Source organism: Thrips palmi, unplaced genomic scaffold (genome assembly GCF_012932325.1).
Source record: "Thrips palmi isolate BJ-2018 unplaced genomic scaffold, TpBJ-2018v1 HiC_scaffold_18, whole genome shotgun sequence".
NCBI classification, from domain to species: domain Eukaryota; kingdom Metazoa; phylum Arthropoda; class Insecta; order Thysanoptera; family Thripidae; genus Thrips; species Thrips palmi.
In genome coordinates, this window is record NW_023144627.1 from 9,906,364 (window position 1) to 9,928,876 (window position 22,513).

At 51.4% G+C, this 22,513-nt stretch overlaps 6 protein-coding genes across 8 annotated transcripts; 3 read left to right on the plus strand and 3 right to left on the minus strand.

Moving 5' to 3' along the window:
- Positions 1-57: 57 nt before the first annotated feature.
- Positions 58-1,571, plus strand: LOC117644431. The gene is made up of 5 exons (XM_034383919.1): positions 58-426; positions 503-624; positions 706-830; positions 913-989; positions 1,330-1,571. Exons 1-5 carry the CDS (start codon positions 318-320, stop codon positions 1,485-1,487), a joined length of 591 nt encoding a protein of 196 aa, XP_034239810.1. The 5' UTR covers positions 58-317; the 3' UTR covers positions 1,488-1,571.
- Positions 1,572-1,639: 68 nt separating this feature from the next.
- Positions 1,640-9,273, plus strand: LOC117644429 (Bloom syndrome protein homolog). Of its 3 annotated transcripts, none has more exons than XM_034383916.1 (20): positions 1,640-1,703; positions 1,963-2,149; positions 2,236-2,297; positions 2,388-2,579; positions 2,694-3,209; positions 3,333-3,560; positions 3,665-3,768; positions 3,856-5,421; positions 5,500-5,581; positions 5,666-5,813; positions 5,906-6,037; positions 6,124-6,388; positions 6,467-6,662; positions 6,752-6,954; positions 7,356-7,506; positions 7,661-7,848; positions 7,932-8,114; positions 8,201-8,339; positions 8,427-8,646; positions 8,731-9,273. In XM_034383916.1, exons 2-20 carry the CDS (start codon positions 1,986-1,988, stop codon positions 8,909-8,911), a joined length of 4,920 nt encoding a protein of 1,639 aa, XP_034239807.1. In that variant the 5' UTR covers positions 1,640-1,703; positions 1,963-1,985; the 3' UTR covers positions 8,912-9,273. The 3 variants fall into 3 exon arrangements, with proteins under 3 accessions (XP_034239807.1, XP_034239806.1, XP_034239808.1); XM_034383915.1 differs by having other exon boundaries at positions 1,691-1,794; XM_034383917.1 differs by having other exon boundaries at positions 1,691-1,794; positions 2,394-2,579.
- Positions 9,274-9,378: 105 nt separating this feature from the next.
- On the minus strand, positions 9,379-10,591 carry LOC117644692. The gene is made up of 4 exons (XM_034384305.1): positions 10,439-10,591; positions 10,099-10,334; positions 9,903-10,019; positions 9,379-9,571 (listed from the first exon to the last, which is right to left on the minus strand). The coding sequence occupies exons 1-4, from the start codon at positions 10,589-10,591 to the stop codon at positions 9,379-9,381; spliced, it is 699 nt and encodes a 232-aa protein (XP_034240196.1).
- An 816-nt stretch (positions 10,592-11,407) lies between these two features.
- On the minus strand, positions 11,408-13,381 carry LOC117644693. The gene is made up of 4 exons (XM_034384307.1): positions 13,217-13,381; positions 12,629-12,885; positions 12,322-12,438; positions 11,408-11,769 (listed from the first exon to the last, which is right to left on the minus strand). The coding sequence occupies exons 1-4, from the start codon at positions 13,379-13,381 to the stop codon at positions 11,595-11,597; spliced, it is 714 nt and encodes a 237-aa protein (XP_034240198.1). The 3' UTR covers positions 11,408-11,594.
- A 1,510-nt stretch (positions 13,382-14,891) lies between these two features.
- LOC117644694 lies at positions 14,892-16,562 on the minus strand. Its single transcript, XM_034384308.1, has 5 exons — positions 16,541-16,562; positions 16,170-16,255; positions 15,620-15,855; positions 15,424-15,540; positions 14,892-15,069 (listed from the first exon to the last, which is right to left on the minus strand). Exons 1-5 carry the CDS (start codon positions 16,560-16,562, stop codon positions 14,892-14,894), a joined length of 639 nt encoding a protein of 212 aa, XP_034240199.1.
- A 324-nt stretch (positions 16,563-16,886) lies between these two features.
- On the plus strand, positions 16,887-19,276 carry LOC117645212. The gene is made up of 4 exons (XM_034385249.1): positions 16,887-16,981; positions 18,422-18,681; positions 18,762-18,866; positions 19,141-19,276. The coding sequence occupies exons 1-4, from the start codon at positions 16,898-16,900 to the stop codon at positions 19,274-19,276; spliced, it is 585 nt and encodes a 194-aa protein (XP_034241140.1). The 5' UTR covers positions 16,887-16,897.
- The last annotated feature ends 3,237 nt before the right edge of the window (positions 19,277-22,513 follow it).

Below are 22,513 nucleotides of genomic sequence, written 5' to 3' on the forward strand. Positions count from 1 at the left end.
ATGACAGCGATGACGGCAAAAATAATTATATTTGCATACTATTTTCAGTCAGAAAACAGTGAAACCTTTTCAATTGTTACTTATTGTTTTAAAGCTAGAAAATAAAAACAAGGAAGTTTTGGCACCAAATGCAGTCACGGATTAACGAAAATGTAACTAAGCTGCTTTGAAGGAGTTGGTAGAGCTGATCCCAAGTTTGAAGTTCGAACCGGTCGGTCCAAGACCAGAAGACGCTAACCCGAAGAGACGGCCGGTCCCCTTGTTCTGTTGTTAGTGTACAGAAAAACTGTCAAGAAAAGTTTGCGTTTCGTGTCATAATGGGTACCATCGAAGATATTGTTTCGTCCATTGTCATCCCACCTTCGTGTAATCACAACTTGGATGAAACCGTAGATGTTCATAACGAAATGACTAAGGTCATTAAAAGTAAGCTCTTCTCTTTCTACAATTTCAATAACACACTTTTATTACTTTTCTCCATTCTTATTCTTTTTCGTTTCAGAAACCGGAGTTTTAACTAACAAGCTTCAAGGTGATATGAAATCTTTGAAAGATAAACTGTCTTCTCTTGAAAAGGAACGTGCTCAGGCTCGGAAGGATGTGATAAAAATGAAAGAAGACAATGTACTAAGCCATTTTTTAATTTGTTCCTCTTCAGCTAATAAAGTTTATTGCTTATGAAATAATTCTCATCTCATTTTATAGACTGCAGTGTCCACAAAGATTGCAAAATTAAAATCCGAGATTAAGGACGTACAATACAAAATTAACAAGATAAATCAGAAATCCAGTATAACTCAAAAAGAAAAAGAAATTCTGAAGCAAAATGAGTAAGTATGAGTGTTCCTGTCTCTTTTAACATTGCATCACTTCTCAAATTTGTACTTTCTTAAAAATGGCAACTATTTTCAGGGAGGAGCTCCATGCATACAAAGCATTCACTGGCATCAGGTGGAATTTCAATGCACCCGACAATGTTGTCGAGGGAAGTATCCTTTTATGCACTCTGATTGGAGCTTTAGAACAATTTTACTCCTTAAGGTACATCCACAATTCTCCTCATTGCTCCTCATACGGTAGTGCTGCTGATACTGCTCATTTTATTGGCCACACCAGGCCCTGCTGTTGAATATAGGACCTGGTGCGGCCCATTTGATCACACACTTTAAAAAAAGAGAGAAAAAACGGTGATAAAGAAGGGGTATGAGCAGGGCTATGAGCTATGAGGAATGAGGGGTATTGTGGATCCACCCTTAGTGGTAAATGAATTTTTGCTTTAACTGACATAATTTATTCAGAAGTTTGTGCAATCCTTAACCATATTGTCAGTAATTACCAATTCCAAGACGAATTTTGTAAAGGTATTTCAATTTGAGAAGTCTATGCCGAACAAGAAAATTCGTAACTCGCTGTGGTGTCTCATCGGTGAAGCTGGATCAGCATCCTGGCACAATATGGATGAAAATAAAGAGAATCAACTGAAGTAGTAAAATCTGTATATATGTTTCATTTATATTGCCGTTGTTTATGTATTTGATATCTGAACTGGAATTAAATATTCGTATTTTACATCTCTTGAACGATAAGTTTGTCAAATTACAAATAAATTTCCCGCCAAAACGACCTCTCATCGCGACCGCAGCGCCTCTACCGGTGGACTAGTGATTTACCGCTGCTGGCGCGAATCTAACCTGACTAATTAGGTAGGTTAACTTACCCAATTGGGTAAGTTTTAAATGAACATCCAATGGTAACGTCGAAACTCCGCCTGATGGAAATTCTAGATATTATCTGGTAAAAAGAAAACTGCTCTGTGTTGAAAAGAAAAACCTTCTAGTCATAGAAAACTATTTTTTAAAATCATACATCTTCATTGTATCTTTGGTGGCCAGTACAAATTGTTAGTTAATGTCTCAACAAACATTTTCAAACACAATCACTGCTGACCATTTTCTCTTTCAGAGGTAATTTCAACGTGATGGCTCATGGATTTACCACGGTCATACAAGTCCTCGAGTTCAACCAAGAAACTGAGCCTTGGGAAGACACAGTCCCGGATAACTAGTTTTATCAAACCAGAACCCAATAATGACAGTAATTCTCAAGACTCATTTTCTCAGAGACTTGCTATTGGTGAAAAAGTCAACTTGTGAGTTCAGTAAAATTTAAATGTCTTTTTAATATGGAAGCTTGTGTTAAATTGTTGTTGTCAGTGAAAAACTCTTATTTTCAAAGGCCTGAGAATTACTGCCAAAGCGCAGCCTCAAAGAGCAACACGCATGCCTCTCAAGAGAGTAGTAAGTTAACTTTATCTCGAGAGAATCTTTCAGTGCTCCTATGCAGTTTCCCCATGTCATTATTTTAATCTAACATCTTTTGTTCAACTGGTCCAGCTAAGTTCAAAATGGACGATGACGCTCTGGATGCACAAATCACCCGAGGATGGAACTCAGTAAAACCTGGCAGTCCTTCGGCAGATGTGGACTGCTCACAAAATGATGTTTCTTTTATAGAGCCACCGCCAAGCCCACCACCCATTCAAATGGATTGTATTTCAATAAGTAGCGATGACGAAATTGGTGCGTTTTTCATGCATTTTTTATTTTTTTTTATTTTTTATTTCCACAAGTGTTTTATCGAAGCACAGTGGTTTTTGTGGGTACATTCTTTTACCAACCTTCTGTTTCATTCAGGAAATGTCTTGTCAAACAGTAGACCTTGTAGCCCAAAGAGTGATGACATGTTCAAAGATGAAGATTTACCTTGCTCGGGCTTCTCTCTGACTGGTGTGGTAGATGCTTTTGTAGAAGCTGCTGTTGCGACGGATGAATCTTTGGAACAGAAACCTTCAATGATTGAGTCACATCCCTCTTCACCACCTTCCAAAAAGCTTTGCATGGATGGCCAGAATGCTTTCTGTATTTCTAATATAAAATCAGAATCAAAAACTGAAGTGACGTCTACATCTGATGAAAGAGTTGGTGCTAAGATTGCATCTGCAACAGATAACAAGAAATCATTGACTTTGTCAAAAGCCAAGAGACATTTTTCAGAAACTGTCAATAGTATAGAGGAAGAGAATGACCCTAAAACTTATGACAATGAAGAAAGGTCATTTTCAAGAGAAAGTACTATCTCTCCACCTGGTTCTCCCAATCCAGCATATGTTAAACCTTCTAAAGAACGAGATTTTAAGGAAGGAACTACAGGTTAGCTTTGTCCCTGGTTATTAAATTTTGAATCAGGTGTTGTTAATAATGGTAAATTCTTAGATCTTACCTTATCAAATAATTCCTTTGTTTGGTTTTTTTTGTTGTTGTTTTTTTGTTTAGAGCAATCACGATCAAAGTTAAAGCATATGGGAGACAGAAATAGAGAGGACCTCAAACCTAGGAAAGAAGAAAAAAGTGTTTCTAAAACGTATCATAAAGATCTCTCTAGCAAGAAATTTAAAATAGAAGACCAAGTTGATTTAAAGATAAAAAGAGAAGTTGATCATTCAAAGGAAAGCCCGAAAAAGGCATCTTTTTCAAAATCCATTAAGAGTGCTTCATCACCTAGTAAGAAATATATTTTGTAGTACCTTTGTCTTAACGTAGCTATTTTTGTTATAATTATCTGGCTCAGGATCCAAAGTATTATTAATTTCTCTGCCTCTCTCTAGGTAAGAGGCCTCTAAAACAGACTTCATCAGAGAGCACATCTGATGTGGACGATTGGATCAAAGATTTCAAAAGGGGAATCTCAAAAGGCAATGTCTCAACAGATGTAAGTCTTTTACTGAGTTCATAAAATCCGCAGCTTGCCTGAGGCATGCAGCATGTATAATGCATTATTTTCTCTCTATCTTAACAGATGCCACTCACCTCTATAAGATCAGAACTTGATTCATTGAAGACTTCTTACATAGAATTAATGGAAAAAATGCTTGATATCTTTTTCTCTATCCCCAAAGATGTGTTTGATGTTATACCTGATTTTGATTCAAGTGTGTTCAGACTTCGAGTAATGAAGGTTTGGCTGCAAGGTAAACTTAAATCAAGTACCTCAGTGTACTTAGCGGCAAGAAAAATTTCTACAAGTCAATCAAGCTCAAGGAGTCCATCATCAAAACTCACAAAATCTGACAAAGCCTCCTCATCACCATCTAAATGTACCAAAAGTAGTCTTGGTGAGAAACGGTCTTTTGAAGCTGACAATGAAAAGATTTATAAGAATCAATCATATGTTAGAGAAAAGTCTGAGTCAAAAAGTCAATATGAAAGGACATCATTTAACAAAGATGTTGCAAGTGATGGTTTACAAAATCAATGTTCATTTGCTTTATCCTCAAGCAGTCTTGGTGTTGCATCACCCATAGCTTCTCCAGCAAAAAGAACATTATCAAATAGCTCCCATGGATCCCATGGATCTCCCAAACACCATTCTGCTACATGCAGTTATTCTGACTCTGGGTATAGTTCTCAGTTGAACTCTACAGATCAGTCATTCAACTCATCAGATTCAGTGAAAACAACTGGAAAGTTTACTTTCAAGAAACCTTTCATGGCTACTGGAAGGGTTGCCAATAGTTTACCCTCTACATCAGGTTCCAGTCACTCTTCAAGTCCAGGCTCATCAGCGTGTGAATTTCCTCAAACATCTTCTGTATCAACTAACAACTGGCTTTCCAAAGGAGACCAATCTTCGCCTGCCTCTGCCTCTTGTTCAAGTTATAACAGTAATAATACAGTTTCTTATAAAGAACCAACGCCAAGTAATTCACCAAGGAATAGAAGTGATGTCACAAGCACATCATTCAATTCCCCCATTTCATCAAACTTCAGGAGAAATGAGAGTGTTAGCAAATCTTTCGCTTCATGTTCAGCCGGGTCCAGCACAAGCAGAGCAGTGGATGAGAATATTGAATCAGACTGGAAAGATTCCTTCATTGATGAGGATGAGGACGACTACAGGTCGAGCAGCCGTCATGAAAGTGCCCAGTATGGAAGGAAAGCTCCAACGCCTCAAACTTTGGGAGCCAAAATGAGTGCCAAATCAACTGCTCCTTCTTCCTCCTCAATGGCCATCACCAAACCTGTGTCTCAAGTTACAAGTGGTGATGCTGAGTTAGGGCGTTTCCATCAAGGAATTCACAATGACGGTAGAACAGGAGAGTTTGATGGGAAGAACTTTCCTCACTCCAGGGCAATGATGGAGGTGTTTAGGCAGAGGTTTGGTCTTCACGAATTCAGACCTAATCAGCTGCAAGTTGTTAATGCAGCGCTACTAGGGCATGATTGCTTTGTTCTCATGCCTACTGGGGGAGGTAAATCTCTCTGTTATCAACTTCCAGCATTATTAAATCCTGGAGTCACAATTGTCATATCACCACTCAAGTCATTGATTTTCGATCAAGTGCAGAAGCTCAACTCGCTTGATGTAAGTAGCACATTTATTTGTACAGAAGTGGTTTAAAGGATAAACAGAAACTTTTATGTTTTAATTTTAATTTTGTAGATACCTTCCTCTTGCTTATCAGGGGACCTTTCAAAAACGGAGATTGAGCAAGTCTACACAGATTTGAATACAAAGGAACCAAGTAGGTACATATGAGACACATGTTCTCTGTTTTAATATAAATTTTAATAATAATTTTTTTCCCTTTTTCTTTTCCTGTTTTAAGGGATAAAATTGTTGTATGTGACTCCTGAAATGTTGAGTGCCAGTGAAAAACTCCGTAATTGTCTCTCATCATTACACTCCCGTAGTAGATTGGCGCGGTTTGTGATTGATGAGGCACATTGTGTTTCTCAGTGGGGCCATGATTTTCGGTAAGTATTTGTGAGGATAGAGCTTGCATTTTTTTTAATAAAAAATTGTTATTTTCTATTTGATGACCATTGCCTTGTTTCCTCTCATGCAGCCCAGATTATCGTAAGCTAAATGAACTTAGAACCAGGTACCCTAATGTTCCATTCATGGCACTCACAGCCACAGCTACCCCCCGTGTTCGGATTGATATCAAACACCAGCTGAGCCTTGTTGATCCAAAACTGTAAGTGATATGTCTGCATAATTTATGGCTGCATGTGTACATGTTTATGTAAGGAGTTATAAGTTTGCTCTATTGATTGTTTCCAGGTTCATGTCCAGTTTTAACCGGTCGAATTTGAAGTATTCTGTGGTGCAGAAGAAAGGTAAAAACTCCACTAAAGACATTGTTGATCTTATCAAAGACAAGTTTCCAAGAAGTTCAGGCATAATCTACTGTTTCTCAAGAAAAGATTGTGAAAACACTGCTCATGAATTAACACAAGCAGGCATTAAAACCCTTGCATATCATGCCGGTCTTTCTGACAAAGCCAGAGCTACAGCACAATCTCAGTGGATTTCTGACAAAGTGAAGGTACTTTCATTTAGAATAACCAATTTCTGGCTGAATATTTTTTTGTTACTCTATATTTATGATTGTATTTTGTAACAGGTTGTTGCTGCTACCATAGCCTTTGGCATGGGTATAGACAAACCCGATGTCCGCTATGTTATTCACCAGACCATGCCCAAATCAGTTGAGGGATACTACCAAGAAACAGGAAGGGCTGGTAGGGATGGCAGGTTGTCACATTGTATTACTTTCTATAAGTATGAGGATTCCATTCGGCTTCGGTCAATGATAGAAAGTAAGTTCCTTTAGTCTTAAAACTTATCAATAATGTGTTTTTTCTTCTAAATTCATTTCATCAATTGGATTGAATTTTTATTGTTATAGGTGATCAGACGTCTTACCCAGATTGGAATGCAAAAAAAGCAGTTCTTGATAGACACATGGAAAATCTTAGATTCATGATTTCTTTCCTGGAAAACAAGACAGACTGTCGCAGAGGCCTCCAGTTGAATCACTTTGGTGAATTCTATTCATCTGAATTGTGCTTGAAAAACAGAACTTCTGCCTGTGATAACTGTGAATCAAAGGTAAAATTAAACAATGCTGTGTTCCTCTGTAATAATAATAATTTTTCACTGAATTATCTAGTTGGTTCCCTGTTCTAAAAATTTCTTGGAGAAAGATCTTATTAAGACACCCTGTCTTAAATGGAAGCAAATTTTTAAGAGTTTGATCATTTTGGACAGCTTGGAGAAAAAAGACTCAAAGTAAAGATTAAAAAAAACCAGTGGTGCTAGAATTTACATCAGTTTTCTCTCCAATCTATGCCTAATAATAAAACTTTGAATAATTTGCCTGCATTTGATCTAGCGTGTCTTCTTCTGGAAAGGGTCAGATACGATCTTTATCCTGGAGACAGTAAGATAAGGTTGCGATATGTGTATCAGTGAAAGTTGGAGTCTAACAGGTGTGTCTTCTTATGTTTCAGGGTCAGTATACAGAAATAGACATTGCACCTGACGCCAGAGAAATAGTTAAGTTTGTGAAAGATATGTGCAATGATACCAGAAAAAACTTTTCTTTGCTTCATTTGGTTGATGTGTTCAAAGGAAGCAAAATAAAAAAAATTGTCGATGCAGGTAAACTATGGCATTTATCTTCACTCAATGGCAGACAGTATTTCTTTAAGCTTTATTGTATATCATTATTATTTATCAATCAATAAACGGGGCCGAGGGCAAGCCCTGCACGGACATTACATTTTTAACAAATTTTTGCATCATACATTTGCAGGACATGTTGATCATAAAATACATGGTATGGGAAACAAATGGATGAAAACAGATATAGAGAGAATGTTCCATAAACTGGTTATTGAAGGCTTCTTGAAAGAAACTTTGCAAACTAACTACCTGGATATGACAAATGCTTATATAAAATTGGGTCCCAAAGCTTCATTATTACAAGACCCAAGTTTCAAGGTATTCACTTTGGGTTTAATGATTGAATATGGGCTGCTACTATTACGACTTTTGATGTTTACACTGTTGCCTTCTCTTTTAAGATGATGTTCCCCATGAATGGTCCTGGAAGCAAATCAGTCACCGTGGAAGATGAAAGTTCTTCTGATCAGATTGATCAAGAAATGGAAACCATTCACAGCGAATGTCTTTCAGAACTGTCGGATAAGGTTCAAGCAATGGCCCTATCAATGGGTGTCAACTCCTCATCAATAATGAATGTTGAGGTGAAAATAATGTCATAGGATTAGTTAAGTATTTATGTCTTAATTTCAAGTGCCTTTCCAATACTGCTGATTTTGTATCTTTTCAGGCTGTTCATACCATGGCACAAGTCTTGCCTGAAAGTGAGGAAGAAATGTTAAAAATACCACATGTGACAAAGGCCAACTTTAAGAGGTATGGCCCTCCCTTGTTGGAAGTTACTCAAGAGTTTGCTGCAAGAAGAAATGGTAAAATTTTAAAATAATATAAATACGTATTATTTCTTGTATGCTGAGATAGAGACATCTTTTCTTAATTAATATTTAATTTTTCAGCATTGCAAGCAGCCCGTGAGGAGGAAAAAGTACAAGAATTCTTTGCCAATGGTGCAGTACAAGAGGATTGGAATCTGGGTGATGATGATGATGATGAAGATAGTGCCAACAATGAATCACCTTATTTCACATCCACATCACCTAGAGGAAGTTCCCGTGGCACAGGATACAAAAAGCGAGGGACTTTCCGTAAAGGGAGAAAAGTGTGGAAAAAGTCAAGGTAAGTAAAGTGAATGGTTAAATATGTATTGTTGTTTGAAGTGTCCTTCAACGACATGTGTTTATTCTTTACTTGCTATTTCAGCAAAGGAGGCGCTTCTCGTGGGAAAGGATCGTCTAGTAGTCGTGGTTCAAGTTCCAGCAGTCGTGGTTCCAGCAGAGGTGGAGCAAAGAAGGCACCTGCCAGTTCTGGTCCAGGAATTATGAAAATGCCTGTTCCAAAAGGACGTTCTTTTTTATCAACGCCTCGTGTTTCTTCTTTGTAGAAGTGTTTGTTAATGAATTTTGTCATGACATTCTGAATGTGATAACATGTGTGATGTTTTGTAGTAATACTTTATTAATTCTGACTACTCTGATCTATTTCTTCGTAGAGCCATTCATGTAGGGCTCTAATTTTTTTTAAAATTTTTATCTAACTTAATTACTAGCACAATGAATCAAATGTGCTCTACTGATAGGTACAAGCAATTTTTGACCCTCTTAAGGTGTTTTACATTCAATTTAGTACAAATGTGAGAGTTAAGATTATAAAAATGTAATTTATTTGTTATTTTGAGTATTATATTAACTATCTTTTAAGTACTTGGGACCATTTCACTGTAATAAAAGTGCCTCCAATTGTGAAGTTCGTTTAATGTGGCTGAACTCCTAAGCAAGCAGCACCCACTCCAAGGGGCGATCTTGAAAATGTCGTGAAAATGAACGCACCTACACACCGATGGTCATCAATTCAATTTATTGGCCAAGAACGGAAGTCGTGGATGCGCGAGAACATGTCGAGCGTGGAGGTGGCGCAGCCGCGGAACGTCCTGGCGCACGTGTCGACGGGGTCCTGGGCGGCCCTGGCCCGCCTGCCGGCCGCCTCCGCCGCGTGGAACTCGTGGTCCTGGTGCAGCAGCACGCGCTCCCGAGTGGTGGACGGCCTGCGGGAGAGAAGAGCGTAGCGTAGCGTGCCTTGCAGCTGCGGACGTCGCACAGTGGATTTGCCAGAAGACCGGTGAAGGCGGCCAAAACTCTAGACGCGTTATGAGCTCCAGAGTCACCAAACAGGCCTCGAACCGAACGTATGACTCCACCAATGGATTCCTCGTTGGGAGAGCAATCCATTGGTGGGGTCACACGTTCGGTTCAAGTCCTGTTTAACGACTCCGGAGCTGAAAACGCGTGTAGACTTTGGGCCGCCTCCACCGGCCTTCTGGCAAATCCACTGTGCGTTGGGCGGGACGGGCCTGCCCGGAGACTACCGCCGCTTACGTGAGCAGGACGTGCAGCAGCTCCCCCAGCAGCCCGTCGTGCCTGACGGTGAAGGCCGCCGCCTCGCAGACCGCCCTCAGCAAGCACTGCCGCCCGCTGCCCGCGCCGCCGCCCAGCCTGGAAACGCGTTCGACCTCAAGGAGCGCCCGGCCCAGTGCAGCGAGTTGCCTTTGTCACTTCGTGACGCGAGACTCACTGCTCCAGCGTGCCCTGCAGGGCGGTGTACAGGTCCCAGCGGCTGGCCAGGTGCTCGGTGAGGCCGCCGGCGTCCGGGGTGTTGGCGGCGGCCCGCGCGCTGCGGCTGGAGAAGTACTCCTGGGGCCGCGTGTACATGCTGACGTTGGACGGCGTCAGGTAGTTGCTCTTGAGGAGCATGCCCGTCGTCACTGACTGGTGCGGCAAGCTTAGTGGGATTCCGAAACCAATAATCACCTGGAGTAAAAAAACAATGATATAAATTAAAAATAATTAAACCAGGTGTTATTTTTTTTGCGCACGCGTTTTAAAGAACTGTATGATGGCGGTGTGATGCTTACCTGCACCCTGCCGGGCCGGAAGACGAGGCTCCTGCTGTGGCGCTCCGCGGCGTCCGCGACGGCGACCAGCTTGGCCACGACCAGCACGCCGACCGCCACCACCGCCAGCAGCAGCGCGTCGGCCGTCCCGGGTCGCGACCTCCTGGACCTCATCCTCGGCGCCGCGGCGGAGGGGCAATGGAAGTGGCGGCGCTGGACGCAGTACTGCCTTCCCCTGTCATGTGCGAAAAATGCCCCCTCCACGCCCACCCTCCCTCGCAGGCACGCACGCACTCACTCACGCCCATGTGTCCGCCCCGCCGTTTTCCCTCCCCCGACGTCCCGAGGGCGAGCAGCAGATACCCGGCGCGGCGGACCGCGGCGTCGGAAACCGACTCGAGATATGCGTCAGCCGGTTCTCGTCGCAGCGTGGAGGGGCGGCCAAAGACCCGGCTTGCCATTAACACCTCGCCGGGCTGTACCCGGACGGGTACCCGGATGGATACCCGGATAGCGGTCGGAAGCGGCTTCTCTGAGTCTCGCGGCGCCTTCAGGGGAAGCAGTGACGTCATTCGTTGGAACGCGAATCGTGTCGCACTGGTTGAAACAGTGCGTCGCATTCGTGTCAACCTAAATCCGGGACGCCACGCCACAGGTCTCAAGAATAGAAATTTGGTAAGTCTGGCTATTGACCCGTCTGGGAAAGAGGGCTTACGCCTTCGGCTGCTTCGAGCTACGTTTTGCTTACGCCCATTTTTATGTGCAGGACGCGGAGTCTCGAGATCCGGTGCGAAATCGCCTGTGGTTTTCCAAGAACCACAGCGAAGTATCGACTTAACATCAAGTTAAATTGTCTTACACACGTTTATAACTGCTTCGAAGAGTGGGTAATTCAGACACCAGGAGAAAATGATATGGTAAAATTTTTATTGCAGAGCAATTTTTTCAGATTTAAAAAAATGCATCGACACAAGTGATACCAGTGATCATCAGCATATCGTCACCAGGTCCCTGCCGCGTACACCAACGTTCGAGGGATGGTTGTTGTGATGTACAGTCCGGATCCGAAATGCAGAGGATCATCTGCGGTCCTAGGAGTTTCAAGTCAAGACAGGACGACGCCTGCCACTGGTCGAGGCCTTTTTTTACACGGCAGTGAATCATGTGAGAGTGTGGGTCAGTACGGCAGCATTCGCGTGAACAGATCGAGCGTGGCGGTCCGGCACCCGTTGAATATCCTGGTGCAGGTGTCGACGGGGTCCCGCGTGGACCTGGCCTGCCTGCCGAGCTTCTCGGCCGCGTGGAACTCGTTGTCCTGGTGCAGCAGCACGGGCTCGTCGGTGCTGGACGGCCTGGACCAACAAACGTCGTAAGGAGAGATGTGTTGCCTCCAATGTCAAAATGATGGCCGCCTAGACCGTGCAGCCACCCTGGGCACAGTGGGCCAGAAGACCGGCGGCCAAAACTCTGGACGTGTTTTGCGCGACAGAGTCGCTAGATGGGACTCGAACCGAGCTTGTGACCCGACCAATAGATTCCTCCGTCGGACGGCAATCCATTGGTAGGGTCACAAGCTCGGTTCGAGTCCCATCTAGCGACTCTGGAGCACAAAACGCGTCTAGAGTTTTGGCCGCCACCGCTGGTCTTCTGGCCCACTGTGCTGTGCAGCCGCAGCCTGTGAAACGTCGGTTAGGCCAGCCCGCAAGACACCCCCGTGGAGCGGGATAGCCTACCCCGCACTTCGCAGGGGCTGACGTTGGCAAGCACCAAACGGTACTCATTTCTGAGTGAAACCTTCGTCCATTTTCTGTGCCCATAACTCGTTCTTCTTAAGCTTAAGCGCGGTTATTGGGGAGACAGTTGTGGCCACGAACAGGGACGCCCCGTATTTTCGTTTCCCTTACGTGAGCAGGACGTGCAGCATCTCCCCCAGCAGCCCGTCGTGCCTGACGGTGAAGGCCGCCGCCTCGCAGACCGCCCTCAGCAAGCACTGCCGCCCGGTGCCCGTGCCGGCGCCCAGCCTGCGCGCAACATCAAGACCATTCACGACGACGCCCGCAGACTACGGTTGCGAGAGTCGTTTTCGTCGCTCTGTCTCTCTCGCACGCATGGAGCGTCCCGTATAGGTGCGAGGGAGACGGGGCGACGAAAACGACTCTCGAAATCTGTGTAGTGGTCACGGGCGTGTTTTGCACGCTGCACACTACGCACTCCTCTATCGCGGACTGCAGGGTGCTGTACATGTGCCAGCGCGACGACTTGATCGGCGAGGTGCCGGCGGCGAGCTTGTCGGCGACCTGGTTGTCGGCCGTGCCGGCGATGGCGCGGGCCTGGCGCGAGGAGAAGGCCTCCAGCGGGCGCGTGAACTGGGTCGCGTTGTTGGGGGTCATGAAGTGGCTCTTGATGACGTAGCCCATGGTCACGGCCTGCTGCGGCAGGTCCACGGGCATGCCGAAGCCTCCAATCAGCTGGAAGCAAGGTGAAGCAAGGGCTGGTTGGAGTTGTGACTTCGCTTTGCTGGTCGGTGTCTGTTATGCAGCTGAAGCGCACAGTGGGCCAAGAAAACCGGTGGCGGGTGAAAACTCTAGACGCGTTTTTAGCTCCAGAGTCGCTAAACAGGACTCGAACCGAACGTGTGACCCCACCCCCACCAATGGATTCCTCGTTCGGAAAGCAATCCATTGGTGGGGTCACACGTTCCGTTCGAGTCCCATTTAGCGGCTCTGGAGCTCAAAACGCGTCCGGGGTGTTGACCGCCTCCGGCCTCCTGACAAATCCACTGAGCAGCAGGGCGCTCACCTGGATGATGTTGTTCGACGTGAAGATGAGGTGCCTGGCATGGCGTCCGCCGGCCGACGCCGTGCCGAGGTTGACGGCGGCCACGGTCACCATTACGACGAGCGCCTGCAGCAGCGCCGGGCGGCGCGTCGCCATGTTGCCGATGGACCGCGAGGGGTTCACCATCGCGACGGAGGAGGGCAGCCTAGACTGGACGCCGCGCGACTCGAACGGACCGCCGGCCGTGGGCAGACAGTGCTCGCGACGACGCCCCGCCTCCCCCGCCTAGCTCCGCCCCTCCGGGCCCCTCCCGCACTACACCGCTAGAAGCGGCGGCCGGACTCGGCCAGGCAGGCAGGCTAGGCGACGAGGAAAGCGTTCCGCAGTGGGCCAGAAGACCGGTGGAGGCGGACAAAACTCTAGACGCGTTTTGAGCTCCAGAGTCGCCAAATGGGACTCGAACCGAACGTGTGACCCCACCAATGGATTGCTCTCCGAACGAGGAATCCATTGGTGGGGTCATACGTTTGGTTCGAGGCCTGTTTGGTGACTCTAGAGCTCAAAACGCGTCTAGAGTTTTGGCCGCCTTCACCGGTCTTCTGGCCTACTGTGCGTTCCCTTCCCCGGGCCGGTTGCCGCGTTGCCGGCCGGCGAACCCGAGTCCCGCACACGGCCTCGTCGTCATCGTCCTCGTCGTCTTCATCATCGACCTCGTGCGCTGCCAGCTGCGTCGCGGCGGCAGGCGGCAAGTCGCGCTGGCAGCAGCAAAGCAGCGGCAAATTTCGGCCATTGGTATAAAGCCTAGAAGACCGTAAGGCAGATCGGCGACGTGCTAAGCGGCGCGGTTAGCACCCAGCGCCGAGTACTGTTATTGGGGAACGCGGGGGCGGGGTGGGGTGGACTCCCGGCTGTACTGGCAGTGTCTACGTAAATGGTTCAAAAGGATAAAGGAAGGTGATTAACTTTAAAAAATAAAATTTGGAAAACGCCTTTAAAAATATATCACCTCCAGTACACTGGACTACCGTATGAAAGCATGCACTTGCGAGCAGTTAGTACCGAGTGACGGCAAAATAAGATATTCGAATTCGGCTCGAACCAGGGACTTCAGTGAAACTGGCAGATTAGATAATCATTGCAGCCTCCCTCCCCCATTTTAAAAAATTGTACCGTGTGGGGAAGACTTCGTGATTGCGCTTCGCATCAAGTCGTAAAACGTTTGCAAGCCTGACACCTTAGGATCCAAACCAATCAGAAAGTATTTTTGGCGGAGAGTTGGCTGTAGGCAGCTTACCTCCTTTATTCGCAACCTCACATGATGAAAATGAATTTTGTGTCTCACAACTGCCACAACAATGAAATAACCAGACCAGTTACAGTTTTAAATGTTTATTTAGCTTATTTTACAAATCCTTAAGAAGATACAACAATCAAACATCACAACAAAAAAGAGACTTCGAAAAATACATCGCGTCAAGTGGAAATGAAATCAAGCGAACACAGCAGCTATGCAACCTCCACCGACGCCACCAAGAGCGAGAAGTTGGTGCTGTGACTGCTGCACGGTACGTGCTTTCCACCGAGCGAGGCACATTTCGGCTGCACCCTTGCTCCTCCAAGCCAGCCGAGCAGTGGGACAGTCACACTGTCGCCAAAGTCGAACTCGTGCAAGTAGAAATTGAGCTGGATTGAGCTGTCAGTAGTACGACATGACGCGCGTGAACAAGTCCAGGGCGGAGGTGGCGCAGCCGCGGAACGTCCTGGCGCACGCGTCGACGGGGTCCTCGGCCGACCTGGCCTGCCTGCCGACCGCCTCCGCCGCGTGGAACTCGGCGTCCTGGCGCTGCCGCATTGGGTCGCTGGTGGTGGACGGCCTGCGGACAGTGAAACAGTTAGAGACGGTGCTCTTCTGGGTCGTGGTAGCGTTGAAGACCGCAGTGGAGGCGGCCAAACCTCGAATGACCCCACCAATGGACTCCTTGTTCGTGCAGCAATCCATTGGTGGGGTCACACGTTCGCGGTTCGAGTCCCATTTAGCGACTCTGGAGCTCAAAACCCGCCTTGGATTTTGAACGCCTCCCACTGTAAAACCAAACGTGGACAACTCTACATTTGAAATGCGGAGGTGTGGAATTTTCAGTCTCCAAGTGGAGACTTACTCCACGCCAGGAAGTGTGGACTTGCCCACGTTTGGTTTCACAGTGACCCACGTTGCAGCCGCCGCTTACGTGAGCAGGACGTGCAGCAGCTCCCCCAGCAGCCCGTCGTGCCTGACGGTGAAGGCCGCCGCCTCGCAGACCGCCCTCAGCAAGCACTGCCGCCCGCTGCCCGCGCCGCCGCCCAGCCTGGAAACGCGTTCGACCTCAAGGAGCGCCCGGCCCAGTGCAGCGAGTTGCCTTTGTCACTTCGTGACGCGAGACTCACTGCTCCAGCGTGCCCTGCAGGGCGGTGTACAGGTCCCAGCGGCTGGCCAGGTGCTCGGTGAGGCCGCCGGCGTCCGGGGCGTTGGCGGCGGCCCGCGCGCTGCGGCTGGAGAAGTACTCCTGGGGCCGCGTGTACATGGTGGCGTTGGACGGCGTCCGGTAGTTGCTCTTGAGGATGAAGCCCGTGGTGACGGCCTGGTGTGGCAGCTGCAGCGGGATACCCACGCCCATCTGGATCTGGGGGAACATCGGGGAGCGACGGCGGCGTGGTGATGACCGCACGCACGGCGAACAACGCACAGCACAGTGGGCCAGAAGACCGGTGCAGGTGGCCAAAACTCTAGACGCATTTTGAGCTCCAGAGTCGCTAAACAGGAATCGACCCGAACGTGTGACCCTGCCAATGGATTCCTCATTCAAAGGGCAATCCGTGGGGTCACACGTTCGATTTGAGTTATCAGCGACTCTGGGCCTTAAAACGCGTCCGGAATTTTGACCGCCTCCAACGGTCTTCTGGCCCACTGTGCAGCGCCCTCCTTCAGACCGTCTACCTGCACTTTGTTGCCTGCGGGGTAGAAGACGAGGTTCCTGGCGTGGCGGCCCGACGCGTCCACGACGCCCAGGTTGGCCACGCCGAGGACGGCCAGCACGGCCAGCGCGGCGTGCTGCTGCCAGGCCGGCGGAGCCTTTGGCGGAGCCGCCATCACTACTCTAGTGCTCCAGTGCTCTCGCAGTGCGCGTGGGAGTGCACCGTAAGGGCCGGCAGGTGGATGCCGAGCCGCGCTTCCGTCGCTCTGTCTCTCTCGCACCCATGGGGCGGTCCGCAGGGGTGCGAGAGAGACAGAGGCGGCGCACTGTTCGTCTTCGGACTGCGGGCACAGTTAAGAGCAAGGACCGTGGGTCATTAACACCCTCCTCCGACCCGCTGTCCCGGCCACGGCCATTCGGACCGGCTTCCTCACACGGTGATGTGCTCTTCGCGGACGACCATGGCGCGGCGCGAGCGAGGGCGTGAGCGTTCGGCGGGGTGGTGGTGAGTAGCGCCTTCATGTTCGAACAAACGCACTGCCGCCACGCAGGGACGGCCTTGTTGAACGCGGCCTGCAGACTGGTGCCGAGAGTCTCTCCCGCACTCATGGGGCGCCCCGCAAGGGTGCGAGAGAGACAGAGCGAGAAGCGGCGCTCAGTCTGCAGCTCGGCGTTGGCACGGCGTTGCAGGGCGCGGCCGGCCTCGGCGTTGGCGCTGGTCCTCCTCGCGGCCTGCGTCCCGGACACCGCCATGGCGGCCAGCTTCGTGGCGCCGCCCACGCACGTCGGCTACAGCCAGTTCCTGCTCTTCCCGCAGAGCAGCTCGTCCATGGGGGTAAGTGCAGGCAGACAGACAGGCGGACAGGCGGACGGCGAGGCGGTCGGACGCCAACACAAAAGCAAACTCCAGCCGGGCGAGGGAAGGGGGAGGGGCACCCGCCCCGCTATGGCATAGTGAGGGCATAGCGAAGCACGGTGGAGCCAAAATAAACCCTGATGTAGTGTTGCGCCCGTGGCGGCGGAGGAGGGGTGGAGGGTGCAGGGGGCGGGCATTACAGCCAATGCAGCAGCGGGGGCTAACAATAGACAGCCACCCCCACCCCTGGAAATCCAGACCGCCGCCCTGCCCGCTCAGCCCCCCCTAGAGGCCCCCCGTGTCTCCTGGCTGGGAAGGAAGGAGGCCTGGCGGGCCTGGCGGCGTGTGCAACCCCGCGAAGGCCACCCTGTTGATGGCCAAGGAGACCGCCAGGACGGTGAATGGACACAACAGCCATCGAACCGGTATTTGACCCCCGACCCTGACCCCCGACCGGCCCACCTGGCCGTGTGCAGACTTGCGGCCTCCAGAGTCAACGCCGGCGCCTCACTGTGAAACACTGAGCGCAAGGATTGGCCGGAGTTTTCCGGACTCTAATTTCGTTTAGCTGGAAAGCAACGCGGACTGAGCGAGGGTCCGCTCCGTGCACAATCAGTAGAAGTCTGCTCGTGAGGCAATTACCGGAGTCTCCGAGTCGGAGTCGACTGCGAGTGCACAACCAGTGTGTCATTTCGCCGAGTCTACTTTTAGCGCCCCGCCGAGCTTTTATTGGGGCTTGCCACGGCTTGCCACGGCTTGCCACGGCCAAGCTAGAGGCCGAGCCAGGCCGGCGAGGGCCTCGCCTCGCCTCGTCGCGGCATCGCATCGGGCTTCGCGGGTGCGAAGAGAAAACTTTTGCCTGTCCCTTTTTATTCCATTATTTATTTTCATTAAAATGTGGCATCCAGGGGCCTGCAAAGCGTAGACGAGCACGCGAAAACTGGCCTGGCGGGGCGGGGCGGGGCGGGGCGGGGCGGGGCGGGGCGGGGCGGGGCGGGGCGGACTGCAGGCGGAACGCCCCCAATTGCCGCAAAGGTGGCAATGCCGCAGTAACGCCGGTGCCGGCACTGTAACGCAAGGTGGCGAGAATGCTGCGACTAGCTGCAACCCACAAGCTGGTCTCTGGTCTCGGCCGGCGAAGCGATCAAATCGGAGCGGAATGCGGGTTCGAACCTCCGTCCCTCCTCGGCCACGCTACGCAACGCGTGTTCCGTGTTCGGAACGATGCATCAAAACTTTCCTTTCCCTCGGCGGTCGCGCTGCAGCAGCATTCCGAAGCATCGCTTCGTCTCTCTGTCTCACTCGCACTCACGGGGCGTGCCGTAGCGGGTGCGAGAGAGACAGAGCACTGGTTCGGAGTCAGCCGAGCCGGGGAGGAAGCCATTCTTTTTAACAAGCTCCGACCGACCCCTGCTGTAGATGTTCCTGGCGCTGTCCGTGCCCCTGGATTCGATCCACCACGACGTCAGCTTGGCGTACAACTTCGAGGCCAACTACGCCCTGCCCTCCAACGCGACCGAGCTCACGGAGCTGGAGGCGCAGTACGGCTTCAAGCGGTCCCTGGAGGGTGCGGCGGCCGCGGGCGAAGCCAAAGCCGAGTCTTCGGAACGCACCACGCGGTCCCTCCGCGACCTGGGCCGCGCCGACTTCTACGCCATGATCGTGGGGAGCATGGCCAGGTAGCGAAGTATCTCTTGTGTTTGCTTTGTGTTTATTTTCTTCTTCTTGTTGTTGGTTTGACTTGGAACGATATTTGCAGAGCGGGGCTGCCCGGGAGGACGTGCCTGCTGCGCGCCGTGTGCGAGGCGTCTGAGTGGCCCATGGCGGAGGGGCTGCTCGGCAACCTGCTCACCGTCCTGCTCACGTTAGTGCCATCGACTAATCGACGAATCGTCTTATTGACTTATCGATTAAACGACTAATCGACTTATTGACTAATCGATTAATTGACTAATTGACTAATCGACTAATCGGCTAATTGACTAATCGACTAATTGACTAATTGACTAATCGACTAATTGACTAATCGACTAATCGACCAATTGACTAATTGATTAATCGGCTAATTGACTAATCGACTTATCAACTATTGGCGGTTCGAGAGATCTGTTTCTTGAAAACTCGGTTTCTCTCGGCAGGCCGTCCACCTCCGCCGACGAGGACCTGCATCCGGCCTTCCACGCCGCGGAGCGACGCGGCCGACGCGGCGCCGACTGCGGCGTCCACTACAAGGGCTGCCCGACCAGCCTCCTGGGCCTCCTCACCGAACAATGAACGACAAACGAAACAAAACAGCAAAAAAAACTCGAAATAAACAGTAAATAAAGAACGGTGCTGTTCGATATTCCATTTTCCCCTACTGACCGTGTGACAGCGTGCACTATTGAAGGGTGCGCCACCCCACCCCGCCCCGCCCCGCGAGTCGCTCATTTGCAGCCCCCTCCCCTCCCCCTCCCCCGGGGACACCGCTCTGCCCCCTCCAGCCCCTCCAGCCCGCCGCCACCGCCCCCGCCGCGCCGGCCTGGGCCCCGGGCCCCGGGCTGTGTGCACACTGTGTGCCGAATGAGTCCCCGCCGGGATGTCGCCGCGGTCGGCCGGACGGAGCGCCGCGTGCAGGACCCAGTGTAGGGCCCCGTCGAGGACAAGCGGGCCGTCCGCAGCCTCAGACCGAAGTCCCCGCAGCGCTGGCCGCGCTGGCCGCCCGCTCCCCTACACTGGCACTCGCCGCGCTCGCCGCCGCCACGGCCCCGCACCACGCGCACTACGCGCACGAGGTAAGGGGGCGTCCACAAATGACGTAACACCGAACGCGTCAGAATCATGTCACTCTAGCTCTGTCCCAATCCTAGGGAGGGAAAGAAACAGAGCCAGACCATAGGTGATTTCGTTGCAGCCAGCGTCACGTTATTAGTGGGCGCGGCGTGAATATCGCGGCACCGCCTTCGGGGCCTTGAGACAAGACGACAACATGGCCTGATACGACGGAAGCTAAATGTCACTGTTCGCTTTATGTCGTCCGCGGGGAAGCGAGCAGACGTCGCGTCGCCATGGTGCGGGGCAGGCTGGCAGGGCAGGCTGGCAGGGCAGGCAGGCGGGCAGTCGCGGCCATGTGGAGGAAGACGGCGTGGAGGGGCGGGGGAGGGGCGCCACAGGTGACTACGCCACTACAGGCCGAGCTCAAGAAACACACGAGTATCGGGATTGGGGGAGGGGGATCTTGCCTTCCGCCCTTTTGCATTGATCGACCATATTTGTGTGTCGTAAATTAGCCCGGCTAGACCGGCGAGGGACGCCCGGTCGCCCGGTGCACGCGGTGCGTCGCGTTTACCGCGCTATCACCGTCCCCCATCTCGTCGTCGACATCGTCGTCCCCTCCCCTGCCGCCTGATTCCGAACACTGCTTCGTCACTCTGTCTCTCTCGAACCCCTACGGACCGCCCCATGAGTGCGAGAGAGACAGAGCGACGAAAGCAGTGCTCGGAATCAGACGGCTGCCTTGCCCTCCCCGCCGAGACGTCCAAAACGTGCGGCGTAGACCCGAACTCGAGGAACCAACCCTTCGACTGTGAGTCAGCATCGAAATGAACGCTGACACAGGTCCAGTGGGTTGATGCCGAACAGAGCTTCGGCGCTCCGTCTCTCTCGCACCTGCACCAAACGCACGTGAGTGCGAGAGAGACGGGGCGACGAAAACGCCGCTGTGCACGCATCAGCGGCATCAGCGTAAAGGCGGTCCCGACGCGGCGAGGTGCCATTGTCGGCCCCCGCCCGGTAACAGTGTGCTGGCGGTGCCGGCCACCTCCTCCACGGCCACCTACTCCACGGCGGCCTCGGTGTCCCAGCCATGCAGCACGCGCAGCGCTCGGCGGCGACCTCGGCCTGGCCGGGCGAGCAGCACTGAGAGCCGCACGGCCTCGCGCAGGACCGCCCTGAGCGCGCCGAGCGCGCCGAGCGCCCGCGCATTGCCGGGTAGGCAACCAAAGCAGCGCGCCGTACGCCGGGACAGTCCACCGCGCACGGCGGGGCAGCGCAGGGCCGTGCCACCACACGCAGTGTTGCTACACCAGTACGCAAACATACTGAGTGCCGCTAGGGTTGCCAACCCCAGCCTGCCTGCGAGGCACTAGGCAACCTCTCGAGAGCAACGCACGGCTATTGCCTCGCCGCAGGCAGGCTGGGGTTGGCAACCCTTGCGGCGCTGGTGCCAGAGCATCGTGGTACGTAGAGGGAGTTTTCGTCTAATGTGGCAACACTGACCACAGGCTAGCAAAAAACCGCAAAAACACTCCCCTGCAACGCGTTGTCGTCTTGGAGGGCTGGCGAATGGATTCGGCAGGCTGTGCTGCTCGCTCAGCGTGCTTTTAAGATCCCCCCTCCCTCCGAAACCACGTGCCCGCGCCACACTACGCGCATGATGGCAAGAAAATAAATCCCGCGTTCGTGAAACAGCGCAGAGTTTTCGCAAAGGCCGCGAGGATCGAAATCGAAACTCGAGAATCCCCGCCGGACAGTATTGTTGACAAACTCCATCCACAAGGACCGCTCGTCGGTTCGGTCCTCTCTCACATGGGAAGGCGGCCCTACCGGCACACCATAACACAAAGGCACACTTTTTCGGACACCTGCACACCCCGGGCTAAAAATTCACAGTGTTGCATTACAGGTGAGTACCGAGGCACGCACTTCTGCAAGGTTAGGGGGCACTCTGCACTCCCAGGGACGCAATGGCTCGGGCGTCTTCAAACCACTCGCCTCCAACGCATCAGACTTTCTTTGCCGCACACTCCTCTCGTTCCTTTTCGGCGGTGGAGGCGGTCAAAATTCCGAACGGGTTTTGAGCTCCAGGGTCGCTAAATGGGACTCAAACCGAACGTGTGACCCCACCAATGGATGGCTCTCCGAAAGAGGAATCCATTGGTGGGGTCACACGCTCGGTTCGAGTCTTGTTTAGCGACTCTGGAGATCAAAACGCGTCCAGAGTTTTGTCCGCCTCCAACGGTCTTCTGGCCCACTGTGTGACGCCACTCTTCTCCACGTGTGTTCTGCAGCCATGTTTTCGTGATGGTGCTGACCACGGGGCTGCTGCGGGGGCCGGGGCCGGCCGGCCAGGTCGCCGCCATGCCGGCGCAGGCCGCCGCCGCCGCGCTGACGGCGAGCCCAGAGGTGGCCGTCAGCGCGCCGCGCGACAGCAGGTCGTCGTCCTCGTCGTCGTGCGGCTCCTACAGCGACTGCGAGGAGAACGAGGACGAACCGCCAGCGGTAAGCTGCCTCCCTGCAGACTGATTCCGAGAGTCGTGGCTCTGTCTCTCTCGCACCTGAAGGAGACGCTCCATGAGTGGGAGAGAGACGGAGCGACGAGGCCTCCTCTCGGAGGCCTTCTCCTGCCTGTCGATACTCCGCGCCTGCGACCACTCAGCGCGGGGTATCGCCGCGCGGAGGGGCGTGGAGCTGAAAGCGGGTAGTCTGTCTGTCCCTCAGCGCCTCAGCCTGCGGGACGACGTCGTGGTGCAG